This window comes from Maniola jurtina, chromosome 5 (assembly GCF_905333055.1).
Source record: "Maniola jurtina chromosome 5, ilManJurt1.1, whole genome shotgun sequence".
NCBI lineage: Eukaryota > Metazoa > Arthropoda > Insecta > Lepidoptera > Nymphalidae > Maniola > Maniola jurtina.
The window spans coordinates 2,023,214-2,039,892 of NC_060033.1; the positions used below are offsets into that span (position 1 = coordinate 2,023,214).

A 16,679-nucleotide genomic window follows, 5' to 3' on the forward strand; every position below is an offset into this window, starting at 1 on the left:
TATTTCGATACAAGTCTGACGGGCTTTATTGCAGTTTGGGATACACTTTGAGGAACATTGGCATAATAAATTATATAAAGAGTTAATGCTTTAGAAGGACTTCGTCTGTGATGGCGTTTGCTGGCGCGCGTGCTGTGCTTGTTTGGAGTGTTTTTTTTTTGTTAAGAGTGGCTGGTTTTTGTGTTAGTTGGTGTTTTTTGGTGGTGGAACTGACTGGGAAGCGCTCTAAAGGGGCGCCGCGCGTATGTCGGCGGGCGCCGGCGCAGACGGAGTCCATACTTGTATAAATTCAATAACTTGAAATATCACAAACTTGACATTGGCTTATCAGAGTAAAGACAGATTTAAAGAAAAAAAAAATGCTTTGGAAGGACTTCGTCTGTGTTGGTGTTAGCTGGCGGGCGTGCTCTGCCTTTTTGGAGTGTTTTTTTTTTTGTTAAAACTGACTGGAAAGCGCTCTTAGGGGGCGCCGTGCGTATGTCGGCGAGCGCCGGCACAGACGGGCTTCATTGAGCTCCATACTTGTATAGTTTAACTAACTTGTTACAAATAACTACAAACTTGACATTGGCTAATCTTTGTAAAGCCAGACGAGAGAGAAAAAAAAAATGCTTTAGGATGCTAGAGGTTTTGCTTGAAATGGAACGAAAATTATAATCCAGTTAAATTAGAAAGTTAGGTAGTTGCTTATATGACGAGTGTTTTGATAAATATTTTTAATTTTACTCTTGTTATAATTTCCAAAAAAAAAATCACAAGAGAACTGTCAAGTGTCAACTGATGTTTTGTGAATTTGCCAAAATCATAATCCAATCCAACGTAAACAAACATCGTTGAAATCTAATTCAATTACTAATTTGAAAATTTTACCGAATCAAATCCTTGAAGTTGGTACAGTAAAACTAACAATAACATTTATTCAGTGGCGAGTTAAACCTATACAAAACAGAAGCATGTTTTTCGCATGAACTTGTGTTTGTTATCAATTTAAAAATATGGGTGTGTATTTGTTGGTGTTGTGTTTCGTTTTCGCATATTTGTCGAGTGTAGTGGAACTTTTGGATAATGGATTGGCTCGGCGGCCTCCCATGGGCTGGATGTCGTGGGGCTACTATATGTGCGGCGTGGATTGCCGTAAAAATCCTTTGAAATGTCTCGAGTGGGTAAAGATACTTTTTCATGAAACCTCATAAAAATCTAGGCATTTCTTAGACTTCGTCTGTGTTGGCGACCTTTTTCGGAGTGTTTTTTGTCAAAAGTGGCCGGGTTTTGTGTTTTACTGGTGTTTCTTGGTGGTCGAACTGACTGAGAAGCGCTGTAAAGGGTGCCGCGCGTTGTCGGCGAGCGCCGGCACAGACGAAGTCCATACTTATATAGTTTCCCTAACTTGTAAATAACTACAAACTTGACATGAAAAAAAAAGGTATTTCTTAAGAGAAACCAAGTGTCTAGTCTCAAGTTTACTACAGGTTAAGGTACATAGTCATGACAAAAGTAAACTGCTTGTCTGCTTGCTGCCTTTTCACGGCTCTACCTCTTAGCCAATTTCGATGAAATATGGCACAGAGTTAAGTTACATCCCAGGGATAGGCTGATAGGCTACTTTTTATCCCAAAAACTAACATGTTCCTACAGGAAAGCATAATACATAATATATCTAATCAAATGTTTTGATAATATTAAACTTCCACTCGACTTCCGACACAGTACGTACAGTAACAACACAGTAAGTTACTATAAAATTAGATCAAGAAATGTTATTACTATTTATCATTCATTCCATAGTAAGAACAGTACCTGGCAGGAAATATTGCACATCAAAAAGAATAAGATAATGGTTTTGTAGAGCATTGTCTCTGCCATTGATACCGATTAAATGTTCCTTCCAAGTATTGTAGTAATATAAAACCAAATTTTAATTTAATTAAATAGATAAACTTTAATTTACTCTCAAAATTTGTTTTCAGCGAAAAGCTAATATTATCTGTGGCAGATACATTCTACAAAGAAGGTTACTTAGAAGCAGGGTTTGAATACATAATCATTGATGACTGTTGGTCAGAAAAGAAGAGGGATGAATATGGCAGACTTGTACCTGATAGTGAGAGGTTCCCTCGTGGAATGAAGTATATTGCTGATTATGTATGTTTTCTGACTTTAAGTTACTATTGAATAATAATAGAAGAGAATCGAGATGCATACAAGGATTTGGACTTATCAATTCAGTTTGACAGGTCCAAATCAGACCACAGAACCCGTATATACTTTTCGATTGTTATCATTATCAATTATTGTGGAATTTGTAAGATAATGATATAATGGTGATAGTTAATTACATAAACTTAAAACTAAAGCTACGAGGGTTCCCAACACACCCTGGTCTGAGAAGAAGCCCACAACAAACAGCCAGATAAAATAAATAAATGTAATGGTATCCTTTTCCATAGGGAGCATTGTGAAAGAAGTAGAAATACATTTAAGCTTGTCATATTAGGTTTAGAGATACATTAGAATAGAAATTAGCCACATTGAGTTATATTAAAAAAGTCTAAATGACTGTTGAAACCTTATTTTTAACTTTATTCCACAGATACATAAACTGGGGCTAAAGTTTGGCATGTACACAAACATAGCAAAAACAACTTGTATGGGCTATCCTGGCTCAAGGGACTATTTCAAGAGAGATGCCAAGATGTTTGCTGAATGGGATGTGGACTATTTGAAGGTTGATGGCTGTTTTGTTGAAGAGGACTATCTTAATACAGGTAAGTACCTGTATTAAGAATTTTCAACCATTTTTATTTTGTTGCTGAAGCAGTAATTGTAATATATGTTCTCTGTCAAAACTTCAATTCTCTGCCTGTTAAGGTTCATGAGACAGACAGACAGACGGGCGAGCAGCGGAGAATCCGGCTAAGAAACCCATAAATTATATAAACATTGGAGTAAAAAGTCCGTAATTTCATTTTACAGCATACATAAAGCTAGGCGCGCACTTAAACACCACGGGTCGGCCGATGGTGTATTCCTGTAGCTGGCCTTACTATATAGAATTTATACACCATAAACAGGTAAGAGCACCCCTCATTACTGCCTACATTATATTTACATTACATAATGGTGCGCTTACATGGGCAATTTTTCAAGCAATTGTTGATTGGCAACCCTATGGATCAATCTGTAGCAATAAGTGGAGCAATCTAAAACAATTATTTTGCATAACATTGCTGAAATTTTCAGGTATTGCTGGGTATTGCAATAAATTGCTTCATGTAGTTGTGACATCATAATTGACTAATTAGCCGGGAATTCAGAAATTTTATTTTCCCATGCAAACATACCTTAACAATCATTATCTTTCCTCTTCATTGCCTTTTGCTTTTTAGTGACACCAAATATTAGACAACCTTTTTAACCCCTCAAAAAGAGGGGTGTTATAAGTTTGACGTGTGTATCTGTGTATCTGTCTGTGGCATCGTAGCGCCTAAACGAATGAACCGATTTTAATTTAGTTTTTTTTGTTTGAAAGGTGGCTTGATCGAGAGTGTTCTTAGCTATCATCCAAGAAAATCGGTTCAGCCGTTTGAAAGTTATCAGCTTTTTTCTAGTTACTGTAACCTTCACTTGTCGGGGGTGTTATAAATTTTTAATTTACACTTGTATTATATATGAAAAAAATAATAAACTGACTAACTGATCTTATGCTAACATCTATAGAGTGTGTCTACCTACTTTGATTTTGTATAGACTTAGACATTATTAAAACTAGGAAAAATAAGACTTTCTTAAGTCGGTGTGCCTAGTGGGAGATTTTTAACCTATTCGATCGCGTAAAAGTTAACAGCGTTTTGTATGGAATTGAAACAGCGCCATCTTCTTGTCACTAGATGGCGCTGTTTCAATTCCATACAAAACGCAGTTAACTTTTACGCGATCGAATAGGTTTAATAATCTCCCACTAGGCACCCTGAACATAGTCAAAGTAATGCTTCTATAGTATAGATCCCAGACCTAGAACGATCTGCCACTAATGTATGTAACTATGAACATTCTAGCCTGATTACGAGAGTGTATCAAAATACTGCAACGTGTGGCGCAGTTACCACGACGTGGTGACGTCATGGCGCGCCATCAAAACTATCATCACTCACTATCAAAACGAATACGAGCATTTGTACAAGTTCCATGGTCCTGGGCACTGGAATGACCCTGATATGGTATACTTTTTTCATAAAGCTGGATAAAGTTTAAAAACTAAAGCCTAACTACTGCTCTAAACATACCTACCACCGTAGTTTATTGTCATTTTGTTTATTTTATTAGTTCATTTGATGCCAAATTCGATAGATTTATCTGAACACTAGCTAGATGCTCGCGACCTCATTCGCATAAAATATATAGGTTTTTAAAAATCTCGTAGGAACTCTTTAATTTTCCGGGATAAAATGTAGCCTATGTGTTAATCCAGGGTATAATCTATCTCCATTAGCCTAAGCCAGAATAGCCTATGACACTCAGGCCTCTTAAACAAAGCCAATGAAGAAATTAAGCTAAAATATTTTACAACAGATTTTATCTTTCGTGGAAACATTACAAACATTTGGACAACTTCAGCTAGTTCTATATTATTGCCCTATGAGAAGAGTCTCTTGATGGAGTGACCTTCTCCAAACCCGTAACACACTCATATAATCTGATTATAGTCGGCAAATGACTGATTGCAGATAGCCTAGAAATATCAAAAAAAAAAGTTCTATATTATCTTGACAATTTACATTTCTTCTGTACCTACTATTTTTTTCACAAAGCTTTTTAAATATTTTTTCCAGCTAATATTCGGCACAGGCTCGCTAACAGACAGTCAAAGTCGCGTGCACATAGCTGTATACTCCATGCTGGCGGGTCCTTTATTACTAAGCTGTGACATGACTAGAATAAGTGAATATGAAAAGAAGTTATTGCTCAATTTAAATCTGATAGCCATCGCCCAAGATCCATTAGGAGTCATGGCCAAACCTTATGTGGTAAGTGTTAAACCTCACCACCTAGGTCTGAGCAAAGTCAAAGCGCGCTCTTTAGAACTCAGTTATTCATACCAAAGTCTAACTTGTTCTTGCTATTTTTCAAAATCTGACCTTGCTATTTCTCAAAATCAGACGATGCTATTTTTCAATATGTGAGCTTTTTATTTCTCAAAATCTGATTGTTATTTCTCAAAATTTAACCTTTCTATTTCCCTAAATCTGACCTTACTATTCCTCAAAATTCACTTTGGTATTATTTGTCAACCTGACAATTATATTCTATCATGAGGTTTTTAATTTATAAAATCTGATCTTTTATATCTTTTCACTAATATTTTTTTATACAGTTACAAAAGCAAGTCACATTGTGGGTGAAACCGCATTTGCCGAGGAAAGGTGACAAATATCATTCCGTCTCTTTCGCGCTCGTAAATTTGTCTGAAGAAGAAGTTACCGTCTCTTTCACACCAGGACAGTATGGTCTGAATTCTACCGATAGGTATACTGTTATGGTAAGTAATATTTAAAAAAATATATAAATGAGAAAGTAGTTCGATAGGCCATCCCTACCCATCACTACACATATTATAAATGCGAAAGTGTGTTTGATTGTTGGTTTGTCCTTCGATCACGTCGCAGCTAAGCAACGGTACGATGTGATTTTTTACATAGGTTACGTTAGTTTAAGACCTGGAGAATGACATAGGCTATTTATCCCGGAAAATCAAAAAGTTCCCACAGGATTTTTTTAAACATAAATCCACACGAGCGAAGTTGCGGGTAATAGCTATGAATAAGTACATTTGATATTTAACATTTTTTTTTAAATGAAATAAGGGTTTCAAGTCACAGTTTTTAAAATTTAAGTACGAAAACATTTATTTGTAAGGTGTTTTTTAATAAACTTTTATGAAAGTGTATCTTCTTTTAATTGCAGGATATTTTCAGTCAATTTTTCATAAAAAATATCACTTTAAGTGAAACTTTAGAAGTCGACGTACCTGCTGAAGGTGAGATATTTTATATCAGAAATTCGAAAAAAAATAAAAATACAAAAATTCGGTATAAAAAAACGGTCAAGTGCGAGTCAGACTCGTGCACCGAGGGTTCCGTACTCGGGTATTTTTATAATATAATATTTTGCACATCAAAAACTATTATGCATAAAAATAAATAAAAATCTGTTTTAGAATATACAGGTAAAGCCCTTTCATATAATACCCCATTATTATAGTATAGTATATCATATAGTATTTTCATTTATTATATTTTTTTTTTTTTAGTAATATTTGTTCATGTTCACATTTTTTTGTAATGTAACCATAAATTGAAGGTTTTTGGATTTTAAATTCTACCTGCCAAATTGCATGATTCTAAGACAACGGAAAGTAATCTATAGGTTTTCTTGACAGACACCACAGACGGACAGACGGACAGACAGACAGGCAGACAGACAGGCAGCAAAGTGATCCTATAAAGGCTTCCTTTTTTCCTTTTGAGGTACGGAACCTTATAAAACTAGAATACCAAAATAATATGTTTTCTTTTTTTCATTTCAGATGCTATAATTTATACGACGTTTCCATTATGAGAGAGAAGGCTTTCATATATAAAGTTTGTTCGGTACTTAAATGTTATATATTGAAGACTGGAACGCATTAACTTTTGAGAGCATGTTATTTTATACTTTATAAAGCTGTGATATCATATTGTTGTCTATTTATTTTTGACTGAGCGGGGCAAGGTTTTTGTCTATTTACTTGGGTGAATTTGCTACTGTCCGTCCGTCCGACTAATTCTGATTCCGCCCACCAGACCAGACCAGAGATTTAGAAATTATAAAATTTCATACCCCTGCCGGGAATCGAACCTAGAACCTCTCACTAATAAGACCACTGCGCCAGGGAGTTCCTCAAAACTCGTGACTTTCAAAACAGAGAGCATTAAGTAGGTAAGGGCCTCATATAATTGGCGTTGGCAACACTCCAAAGCCTTGGATTGTCTCATTTGTGCCTAACTTACGATTAAAAGTCTAGCCTAGGCTAACGGGGGTCGAGCGGCGCCCTAAAAACGGACGAGGGTGCTCACTGAGATCTGAAGTGGACTGAACTGTCTGGAATATTGGAAAAATGTTTTTTATGACATCTGTAATCCGCCGAAACCGGCAAAAAGTTAAGACTCTACCAGTTAGGAGGTTAGGAGGTTTACTTTGCTCCGATTAAAGATTCGAGTGGTGATAGTCTAGTGGTAAAGTCCGCCTCTTATCGGGGGCATCAAGTTCGATCCTGGGCACGCGCCTCTAACTTCTCACCTTTTTGTGCATTTAAGCAATTAAATATCACTTACTTTAATGGTAAAGGAAAACATCGTGAGAAAACCTAGATGCCTGAGAATTCTCCGCAATTTTCTCAAAGATGTGTGAAGTCTGCCAATCTAATCCTCACTTGGCTAGCGTGGTGGACTATGACCTAACTCATTAATTCTGAGGGGAGCCCCGTTTTTTGTAGTGAGCCAATGATGGGTTGATCATGATGATGATAAAGTCTGATTCTAGGTGAGATTATTCGAACCCATACGCCTTATCGGTTTATATACGGCATCCTCCTGGAACTCTAAATTGCTTGGCAGCACGGCTTTGCTCGTAGGGTGACTGATAACTAACTACGGCCGAAGTCTAACACCAGTGCGGGCCAGAGACAATTTAGAAATGATTCATAAAAAAACCTTTCCAAATTGGCCCTCGTCAAAACCGTGTCATGAAAGTGGGATTATGGAAATCTGCTGCAGCACTAAGTTCCACCAGGAAATACAAGGACTCCATCATTGTTATCTAATTGCTCCTAACGAGAATCGAATCCGGGACCTTCCACTTATAAGACCACCATCATTGCGCCAGGGAGGTTATAAAACAACTGAAGCCGGAGAAGTTGGGAAGATTTTTTTCAACCAAGTGTAACGGTTTTTCTTCTAGTTTAAATCATCCAAATGATTTAACGTTCCGGTACAATGAATATAAGGCAATTAGGTGTACCATTCCCACGGCCTGCCATCCAATATAGCACTAAACAAGGCTGAGTTTTATGAGTCGTGCGCCATTTTATGACCCTCTAAGTGTTTTAACGAGCCACATTTGGCTTGTACAGCCACTTTGGACAAAGGAACGAAAATGGAAAAACTATTACATAAAGAAAAATGCATAGTAGATACCTACGTACTTATCTACATATTAGTGGTTCGCCCTGAATTAAGACTGTCTTAGGTATGAAATTTTCTTGTCACCGCTTTTAGTATTTTACTTTATTTTCATTTGATTTTTTCACAATTTAAGGAGAGATGTACCTGCCTGTATGTTCCTGCCTAGTAAAAATGAAATTCCTCGACTAATTCAACCAAACACGAAGAAAAAGGGCGAAATCGGTCACCCGCTCCTCAGTCACCGACTTAGGTGAACGCTGCTTAACGATTGATATTTTAAGCGGACTGTTTTATCACATATAAGATAAGACGCTGACTTAAATACATACGAAGTTACATAAATACATGTTACCAAAGTGTACAAAAGACGTGCTTGGCTTTAGTATAGACATGCCAACCAAAAGATATTTCTAATCCTAATAAGCTGCGGTGTAGGCCCTACAGAATGTCGCCCGCTAAGTTATTATCTTGCGAATAAGATGATTTTGGGTTGTCTGCCCGATGATAAAATGACCTAACCCAGGATTTTCAACAAACGTGTTACTGAAACATGGTGGACATAACGGATTCGGCTTCTTCCTCGGGCACTATTGTCTATTTATGTCCTACAAAATGTCGCCCGCTAAGTTATTAACTTTACTAAGATGTTAGGCTGTCCCACCGTGAGACAAAGTGACCTAACCCATATTTAACATAAGTCTTGTTATCAAATTCGTGTTTAAACTAAGTATAGGTTCAATAGATAAGTATTTTAATCATAGGTACCTAGATACCTATTTTGGCAAAATAAATTATCACGAAGATCTGAATGACTGAAGTAAAAATGGGAAAAATCTAGGATGTCTTTTAAGCAAGTCCGCGCGCTCTTGTACTTATCAAGGTGAAGAACTTTGTTTCTCATTTCGCTACCTACATTGTCTAATTTGGGGGTTATGCGACTTCAGCGCGTAGGGCCTCATTTCGTGTAATATATCGTCGCTGTAATAGCTTTAGTATGGCGGCTATTATGTGTAAGCACACTGTTAGATGAAATGGATAACTGATGGCACTGAAGATTTTAGCTAGGAGATGTTTGCTATATGTATGGGTCGTTTCATATGAAAGACACTTGTCATTGTACTTGCGCAATAGGTGATTTAATGATCGCTTTGGTACGAAGAGACGACAGGGACGTCTAGTCGGCCGCGCATTGGTTCGTTTAGTTAGGTTTCCGGTTTATGGGTTGTTGGCAAGAACATTACCACCACCCATGCGCAGGCACTATCGCCCAGTGCTCCTTTTACGCGAAAATAATTGTGTTTCTAGTTTCTACCCCTAAATATCTAGTTTAACAAGCCTTCTCATTCTGAGAAGAGACCTGTGCTCCGTAGTGAGCCGGCGAAAGATTGATCATGATGACAGAACAGAACCTTTCTATCAGAACTTAGAGAAAATAAATCTGGTCCGGGCAATCAGGCAGTTTAAAAGTTTTGTCTTTCTCCAGAAATCCCTTCCAGAATTTTAATTTAACAACCTGACGTTCATCTGGCCCTAATTAAGTAGGTATCTATTTAGTGTTGAGACAAATACCTATGCCCAGATATAATCTACAAAGGGATTCAGTAAGTGAACTTCCAAAGCGGCCGAACTTACTCGAAGTTACCTATAGATAACCTTCCTATTGTACCCGCCATGTAGGTACATGATACAAACTACAAAGTTCTACATAGGTGTATATATATGATAGGTACTAAGGCCACTGAAACTAATGCTAGCTACGTCTTAGTTGTAATATATACTTGTCTATGTTATCCTAGCTTGGTATGCCAACTGCACGAAACTAATTAGTAGGTCGACAATAGTATACCTAGTTACCTAGGTGATAGCCGCGACTTCGAGATATAGGATTTAAAAAATCCCGCGGGAACTCCGATTTTCCTGAATGAAATGTAAACAATGTGGCTAATTCTGTTGTAAGTACATACACAATTTCTAAACTATTTACGATACTGACAAGTCTAAACCTACTGCTATCCTTTTCCACAAAGAGCATTATGAAAGGGACATCAATAGATTTAGATCTGTCATTTTAGTTTTTAATAGAATAAAGAATTACCTAGTCACTATCTTGGACGAATAAATACTCGTCACTAGTTATGTAAAAATAGTTTTTGAGTTATCGCCTAAAAAACGCGGCAGTTTCTGTGAAAAATCCGATAAAATATTATTGTATACCTACAGGACCAAGGTTTTCAGTTAGTTTTTAGTTTTGTCTTGCGTAACGAACTTTGTTTAGGAAAATAAATTTTCTCCATGTTTTTTGGCAATACCTAACTCTAAAACAGCTCTCTTTTTTTACAGCTAATCGCATTTTGTTTTAGATGTAGGATGACAGGATAAATAAGGTCCCTACACAAAATACCTTTTAAGTACTAATAACAGATTACAGTACTAATTAAGAACAGGATTACTAGGTATATCCTGAATCGATTTCGTTCAGAAAAAAGGTAGAAATGCTACATAATATTATACAGGTATGTATGTCCATGCCTTCGCATCACAGAACTTTAGGGTCGCAAATTTAATACATAATGATGACAATAGACAAAGGAAGGTCTTTGTCCCCAAGACGGCGCCTGAAAGGCACCTTTTTGCTTCACCTGCGTGTTACACGTCAGCTGCAGACATTGGGGGTTAAAGGTAAGAAGGGTTGGGGGTGGATTTTCTCGTGGGTCAAAGCTTTCGCGGCTTATCCCTTTTTAATGTCCATAAGGGCTGTTTTTTTTTTTTCATTTTTACTATAGAGTAGGTATGTATGTAGACTTTGAATATCGAAAAACAGTGGAGAGGGTTCCATATGTGATCCCGTACATAATAATAGTTTGTACTTTGACCACAAACTTTCTAAATAATTTTTAAATACATACATATCAAAAATTGCGAAATCGGCAGGAATCGAACCTGCGTCTTCTGGTTATTAGGTTTTCCTGTAATCGATAAGTAAAGTACAGCTATTTCCTAAATTTTGAAACTACTTCTTATATGTTGAGGTGACGAAACCCACAAAACGTAGTTTGGGCGCCCTCCAACAAGGGTGGCGTGGTCTGGCTAGATGAGGAAGGCTGAGAACCGAGTGAGATGGCGCTCCTTGGGAAAGACATGGATGACCACAGGCTGAAATGAAGAAACATGCAATCAATGAAGAGCCTAGGTACCTACTCGTAAACACATGCCCCATTTCATGGAGATCATTAATCCCATTAATCCCCATATCAAAACGTAACATAACGCAGGCTATGGAGTTGGGACGTCTGTACTGTATCGTCGCGCCTCGGCTTATTCGGATTAGATCTTTTATTTTCGCCCTCTTCATAATCCGGACACGTTCTGTGTAACATCGTGAGCTTAGTTGTATTTACTTTATTGTACCTACTTACTTCAATAAGTGTATGTCTGAAGTTTTTTTTTAACTAAGTAAATAGGCATGTGAGTGCAATCCTTAATCATACCGAATAGTAAGTGATGATGCAGATGGAACGCGTCTGCCTAGAAAGTGCCTATTCACTTTTGTTTCAAGGTTCCACGTTGAAAACGTAAGCCGGAAGGTAGGCAGGTATATTTATGACTTAAGTTACCTCTGTACCAAATTTCATATAAATCGGTTAAATGGTTGGCCTTCTCCGGGGTGTAAACTAACTCTATACCTTGCATTAAAATCGGTTAAACTGTTGGGCCGTGAAAAGCTTGCAGACAAACAGACAGACACATTTCTAATATTAAGTATGCAGCAGCTACTAGCTAGGTACCTACTTACCTACTATCAGTGTCAAAACTTGGGTATCAAAATGAATCAAATCAATAAACTTTGTGACAACGGTTTCGTCTCAAATCTGAATTAGACTCAAAGGGAGCGGTCCTATTCATTTCGAGGTAATTACTTTATGAAATTATAAAGGTGCGCCCGGATACGGCGACTAAGCACGAACGACTTGTTATAATTTGATCTTCAATGAGTTTGCCTAGATCTGCTTTACTCCCGAAAATATACTTATTTAATTACTTGATCAGTAAAATAACTGGCTTATAAAATAATTTATCCAACTTACGTAGGTAGCTGCACATAAAATAAATGTTTCTTATCCATCTAATAAAAAAAAATATAACTTGATGATGCCCGCGATTTAGTCCACGTGTAAATAGATTTTTAAATATCCCGTGGGAACACTTTGGATGATTTCTCGGGATAAAAGCAGCCTATGTCACGAGGGTTCCAAACGCGCTCAGGTCTCAGAAGAGCCTACAACAAACTCAGTTCTTTTCATCCTAAACTTATATGTATACTCGTGCTAGTATAGTCTGCGCTACATTTCAGTTTTACATGTACTACATTTTTTAACTTTTTACAGCAACCGTTTAATCTGAACCTACCATTATAAAGCCTTGCTTCCAGTTTGGGTTTTAAATGATATTTACACGGCGCGAAAGAGCTTTCATTATGAAATCGCAATGACTCGACGAAATAACCCAAATTGAGTGCTTTTGTAATTAAAGGGCTAGTAAGTGAATAGGTACCTAAATACCCCTTTACATACCCATAACGTTTTAGTCATACAAGTATCTAGAGTTAGAACTTAGAATCCAAAAATGAAGAAAAAATGCTAAAGAATCACACTTATTTACTTAAGTGAGGCAATCAGGATGAGGACGCCCCGCCCGTCCCGCCGCCTCATACCCCAATTACCATCTCGACCTGTCGCGAACTATGAGTATGTTTACATCTATACATATAATAAAATTGTAGAAAAGTGGTGTCTGTACAATGGAAATATATAAAAAAAAGTAGCAGGGGTTGTTATTATATCGATGCCGAACCCGAAATTGTAATTAATTTTTTTTTTGTCTGTTTGTCTGTGTGTTTGTGCACGCTAATATCAGAAACGGCTTATTCGATTTAGATACGGTTTTCACTAATATATTGTAGTATTTAGTGTTTATTTCATGTCAATCGGTTCATAAATAAAAAAGTTATGTCAATTTAAAGAATCACGGTGAACATTCACTATTCCACGCGAACGAAGTCGCGGGCACAGCTAGTTGTTAATGAGCCTTTATTACAAACGTTAGAAAAAGCCACAAAAAGTTATGTACCAAGCTTACATCTGCTTCAAAAACGAATGCAAAAAGAATATTAACATAAATAGGTCAGGAGCCGAGCCTCGAGACAGCGCTCCGCCACACTGTCTACGAGTCCGTTGACTCCTAGGCTATATTGATCTAATTCCGTGACATTGCCTTGACTGGAGGCGCAGAGAACGTTCACCTCTGGAAGGGCTCGCCTCTATGCTCTATTGTTTAAGGGTTACTGTGGGCGTAGACACGTAGCACTCGTAGCTACCACGTAGTACTGTCGCCTACGAAAAACGAACTTATTCGTAGACAGAGTAGGTGTACTATCTAAATGTGTTGCTTTTCAAAGGCTTTGGTTTGTTCGTATGTTGTCATTTCGTCAAAATAGTGACTGTTTTTTTTTTCGAGTAATTTCATTTGTAGTTTGGATGATGGTAATCTGTATCGCTAAACGTATGTCATGCATACAAGCGTATGAAATTGTCTTCACTTTTAAAAATTTACTTGTATTTCCGAAGTTTTATAATACCTCTGAATTTCAGATAATGCAAATAGCTAAAAACAGCTACGCCATTATTTGAGGTGGCTTTAACTATTGGAATGATGCCTATGTCTAAAATAAATTATTTATTTGGAGTCATTAAATTAATCCATAATTTGTAAAATCCACGTCCAACGTTAGTTTTAAGTTTGCTAACTATTTTAAATTATCGATTTAGTTAAAAAAGTACGTCCAATTGCCAAATATCTATGACGTCACATCTGTGAATTTCATACAAGCTCCCCGTTTTGACGTTTGATTAAAAGTCACTGGTTTGACTAGTAGTCATCATCCCTATTGTGTGGTCGAGTGTACTACAGCGTTAGCACTTTAATATGCATTCGTGGTAGACAGCAATTTCTTTGTATCGGCGACGGGCGAGCATTTTCTTTGTGTACCCAACTCTCAATGACGGCTGGGAATGAAGTTGCAACTCATTCCGTTGGTGTTATATGCCTACAGCCTAGGTTTGATTGATTGCTGTTAACATGGTGTTACAGACACTACCTATTTGGATCGAAACATAGTATTAACATTATTTTTGACGTGACAACGTCTTATAATTCGATAGAGCCGGCTGCACGCACGAAAAAAAATGACTCATGCGGCGTTACCTTGCTCTGAGGCGTTCCCTGTAAGGCTTGAAGTGCGAGAGCGCGGAACGAGCGACAAAGAAGCACAATTGGCCTTTGTTGTCACGTTCAACTATCGTCAGTAAACCGACTTTATTTCAATAAAAATAGCGAGCAAACGAGCAGGCGGGTCACCAGATGTTAAGTGATATCTGCCGCCCATGAACATTTGCAGCACCAGAGTATTAATTCATCTCAAATGAAAAATGTCCAGATCATAACCATTCGGATTAACGTAGCGTTAAATATAATCGTTTTACATTTACAAGCCAATCCCTGGCTATCAGCTATAACCACAGTGTAGCAAAGACATAACAACTCCCAAACAATATGTAACGGTATGCTCATGTTGCTATATAGAAAGTGTTTGTGATAACGTTTGGCAAGGTTCCAACCCGGCTCTAATAAAGAGATGTTGGACTAAAAAGTCGATAGGACAGCTTGATTGTTTATGTTAAGTGTTGATTATCAAAATTAAGTTAAAAAAACGGCCAAGTGCGAGTCAGACTCGCGCACCGAGGGTTCCGTACTCGGGTATATTTTCCTACATTTTGCACGATAAATCAAAAACTATTTTGCATAAAAATCAATAAAAATCTGTTTTAGATTTCATATGAAAGGGCTTTACCCTTTCATATGAACTACACTCTATTTTCACTTCACTTCACTTGGTACCTATAGTTATCGTACTTTGAAAATACTCATTATTTGTCCATGAACACATTATTTTATTGTCACGGTTTTCGGATTTTCACCTCACTAAATTTCATGATTCTAAGTCAACGGGAAGTACCCTATAGGTTTTCTTGACAGACACGACAGATGGACAGACACACAGACAGAAAACAAACTGATCCTATAATGGTCCTTTTTCCTTTTGAGGTACAGAGCCCTAAAAAAGACGTAAGATAGGATAGATCTTTTGCCTGCAGGCCGTTGGCAGGGGATGTTAAATCCCCCCAAACCATAGCCTGCTTTTTGTTAGCGTCCGAAGAACGTAAGTTTTCTTAGTATATACATATATTATATATTTTCGTGATATACTGCTGATTATTAAGGATCTAGGCCATTTCTCTAGTTTTCTAAAGCCTCTATCTACTCAAGAACCTAGACATTTCCTATTCTAGTTCATAATAAATGTTCTAAATCACATTCCACTCTATTGTAGGTACAATAAAATGGACTCAGATATCTCAGTGGGGTAGAGTACAGAAATAGTTGTTTGTGGCGCACGAGGCAAACCGTTTACAAAGTATTCTTTGATCGCACTCGGCACCGCCCGCTGCCCGTCTGGCTGATGGATCGATTTACTCTTGTTGTGGAGAAATCTCTATCAATAATAAATATAATTTCGTAGAATCCCTACTTCCACAGTTATCCAGACTAATAGTAATCCAGACTAATATTAGAAATGCGAAAGTATGTCTGTCTATCTGCCTGCTAGCTTTTCACGGCCTTTGGTACAGAATTAGCTTGCATCCCGGGGAGGGACATAGAGTTCCCACAACTTCGCTTTGCTGACTGACTATAGTAGATTTTAATAAATTGTAAAATAGTAATAAGTAAGTATATTATATTTTAATAAATACAATTATAATATTTAACATTTAGAGATTAGGCTTAGGATAAAAGTATTAAGCGCTAACTCGCCAACAAACTGCGACGCAGTTTGGCGAGATATATTGTATAAGGTTTTTTTATATGTCTTTAAATTAATAAATTTAAAAAAAAACCGGTCAATACGAGTAGGACTCGCGTGCAAAGCGTTCCGTGCCATCGTACAAAAAATAACATTTTTTTTTGTGATGTGAGCACAAATTCACTGTTTTCAGATTTCTCCATTTACTGGTGCTATAAGACCTACTAACTGCCTTTCATGATATTTATTATAAGTACAAAGTACAAGTCTCATATACAAGATATTAATAAAATCTCTATACTATAATTTATAATATAGACTTTCATATGTTGTATGCTAGTTCAGAGACGTGACATTTTATCCTAGTTTAGTCGTGACATGATGAGACGCTTAGAAAAGTAGGCTAAGTCGTGCTAGCCTACTTTGCAAGTCTGTCATCGTCTGAAAATGTTACTTTTCGTATGAACAAACCTAAGAAATAGTCTTATATGAGATACTCGTAGTTGAAAGAAACTGTCTTTATTTTGTGTCATTTACTTACG

General features: G+C 37.1%; 2 protein-coding genes across 4 annotated transcripts in view; one reads left to right on the forward strand and one right to left on the reverse strand.

The window, feature by feature from the left end:
- The window catches only part of LOC123865443, a 126,737-nt gene that overhangs the window by 60,905 nt on the left and 49,153 nt on the right, over positions 1–16,679 (reverse strand). Inside the window, exons 1-2 of one of the 2 annotated variants that reach the window (XM_045906467.1) lie at positions 13,259–13,269; positions 10,542–10,545 (exon numbers count right to left, since the gene is read on the reverse strand). The exons of the other annotated variant lie outside the window; for it this stretch is intronic. The gene's annotated coding sequence lies outside the window, so the exon portion shown is untranslated. Of the gene's footprint in view, positions 1–10,541; positions 10,546–13,258; positions 13,270–16,679 lie in introns of those variants that run through there. 2 annotated transcript variants of the gene reach the window in all.
- Positions 786–6,733, forward strand: LOC123865467 (alpha-N-acetylgalactosaminidase-like). Of its 2 annotated transcripts, XM_045906513.1 has the most exons (9): positions 786–1,159; positions 1,968–2,142; positions 2,591–2,765; positions 2,974–3,071; positions 4,056–4,217; positions 4,830–5,024; positions 5,372–5,536; positions 5,962–6,034; positions 6,584–6,733. In XM_045906513.1, exons 1-9 carry the CDS (start codon positions 996–998, stop codon positions 6,613–6,615), a joined length of 1,239 nt encoding a protein of 412 aa, XP_045762469.1. In that variant the 5' UTR covers positions 786–995; the 3' UTR covers positions 6,616–6,733. The 2 variants fall into 2 exon arrangements, with proteins under 2 accessions (XP_045762469.1, XP_045762470.1); XM_045906514.1 differs by lacking the exon at positions 4,830–5,024.

Coding starts and splice junctions, on each gene's coding strand:
- LOC123865467 (XM_045906513.1), top strand. CDS start 996: ATGGGTGTGTATTTGTTGGTGTTGTGTTTCGTTTTCGCATATTTGTCG. Junction 5,025..5,371: donor TCATGGCCAAACCTTATGTG/GTAAGTGTTAAA, acceptor TTTTTTATACAG/TTACAAAAGCAAGTCACATT. Junction 5,537..5,961: donor CCGATAGGTATACTGTTATG/GTAAGTAATATT, acceptor TTTTAATTGCAG/GATATTTTCAGTCAATTTTT.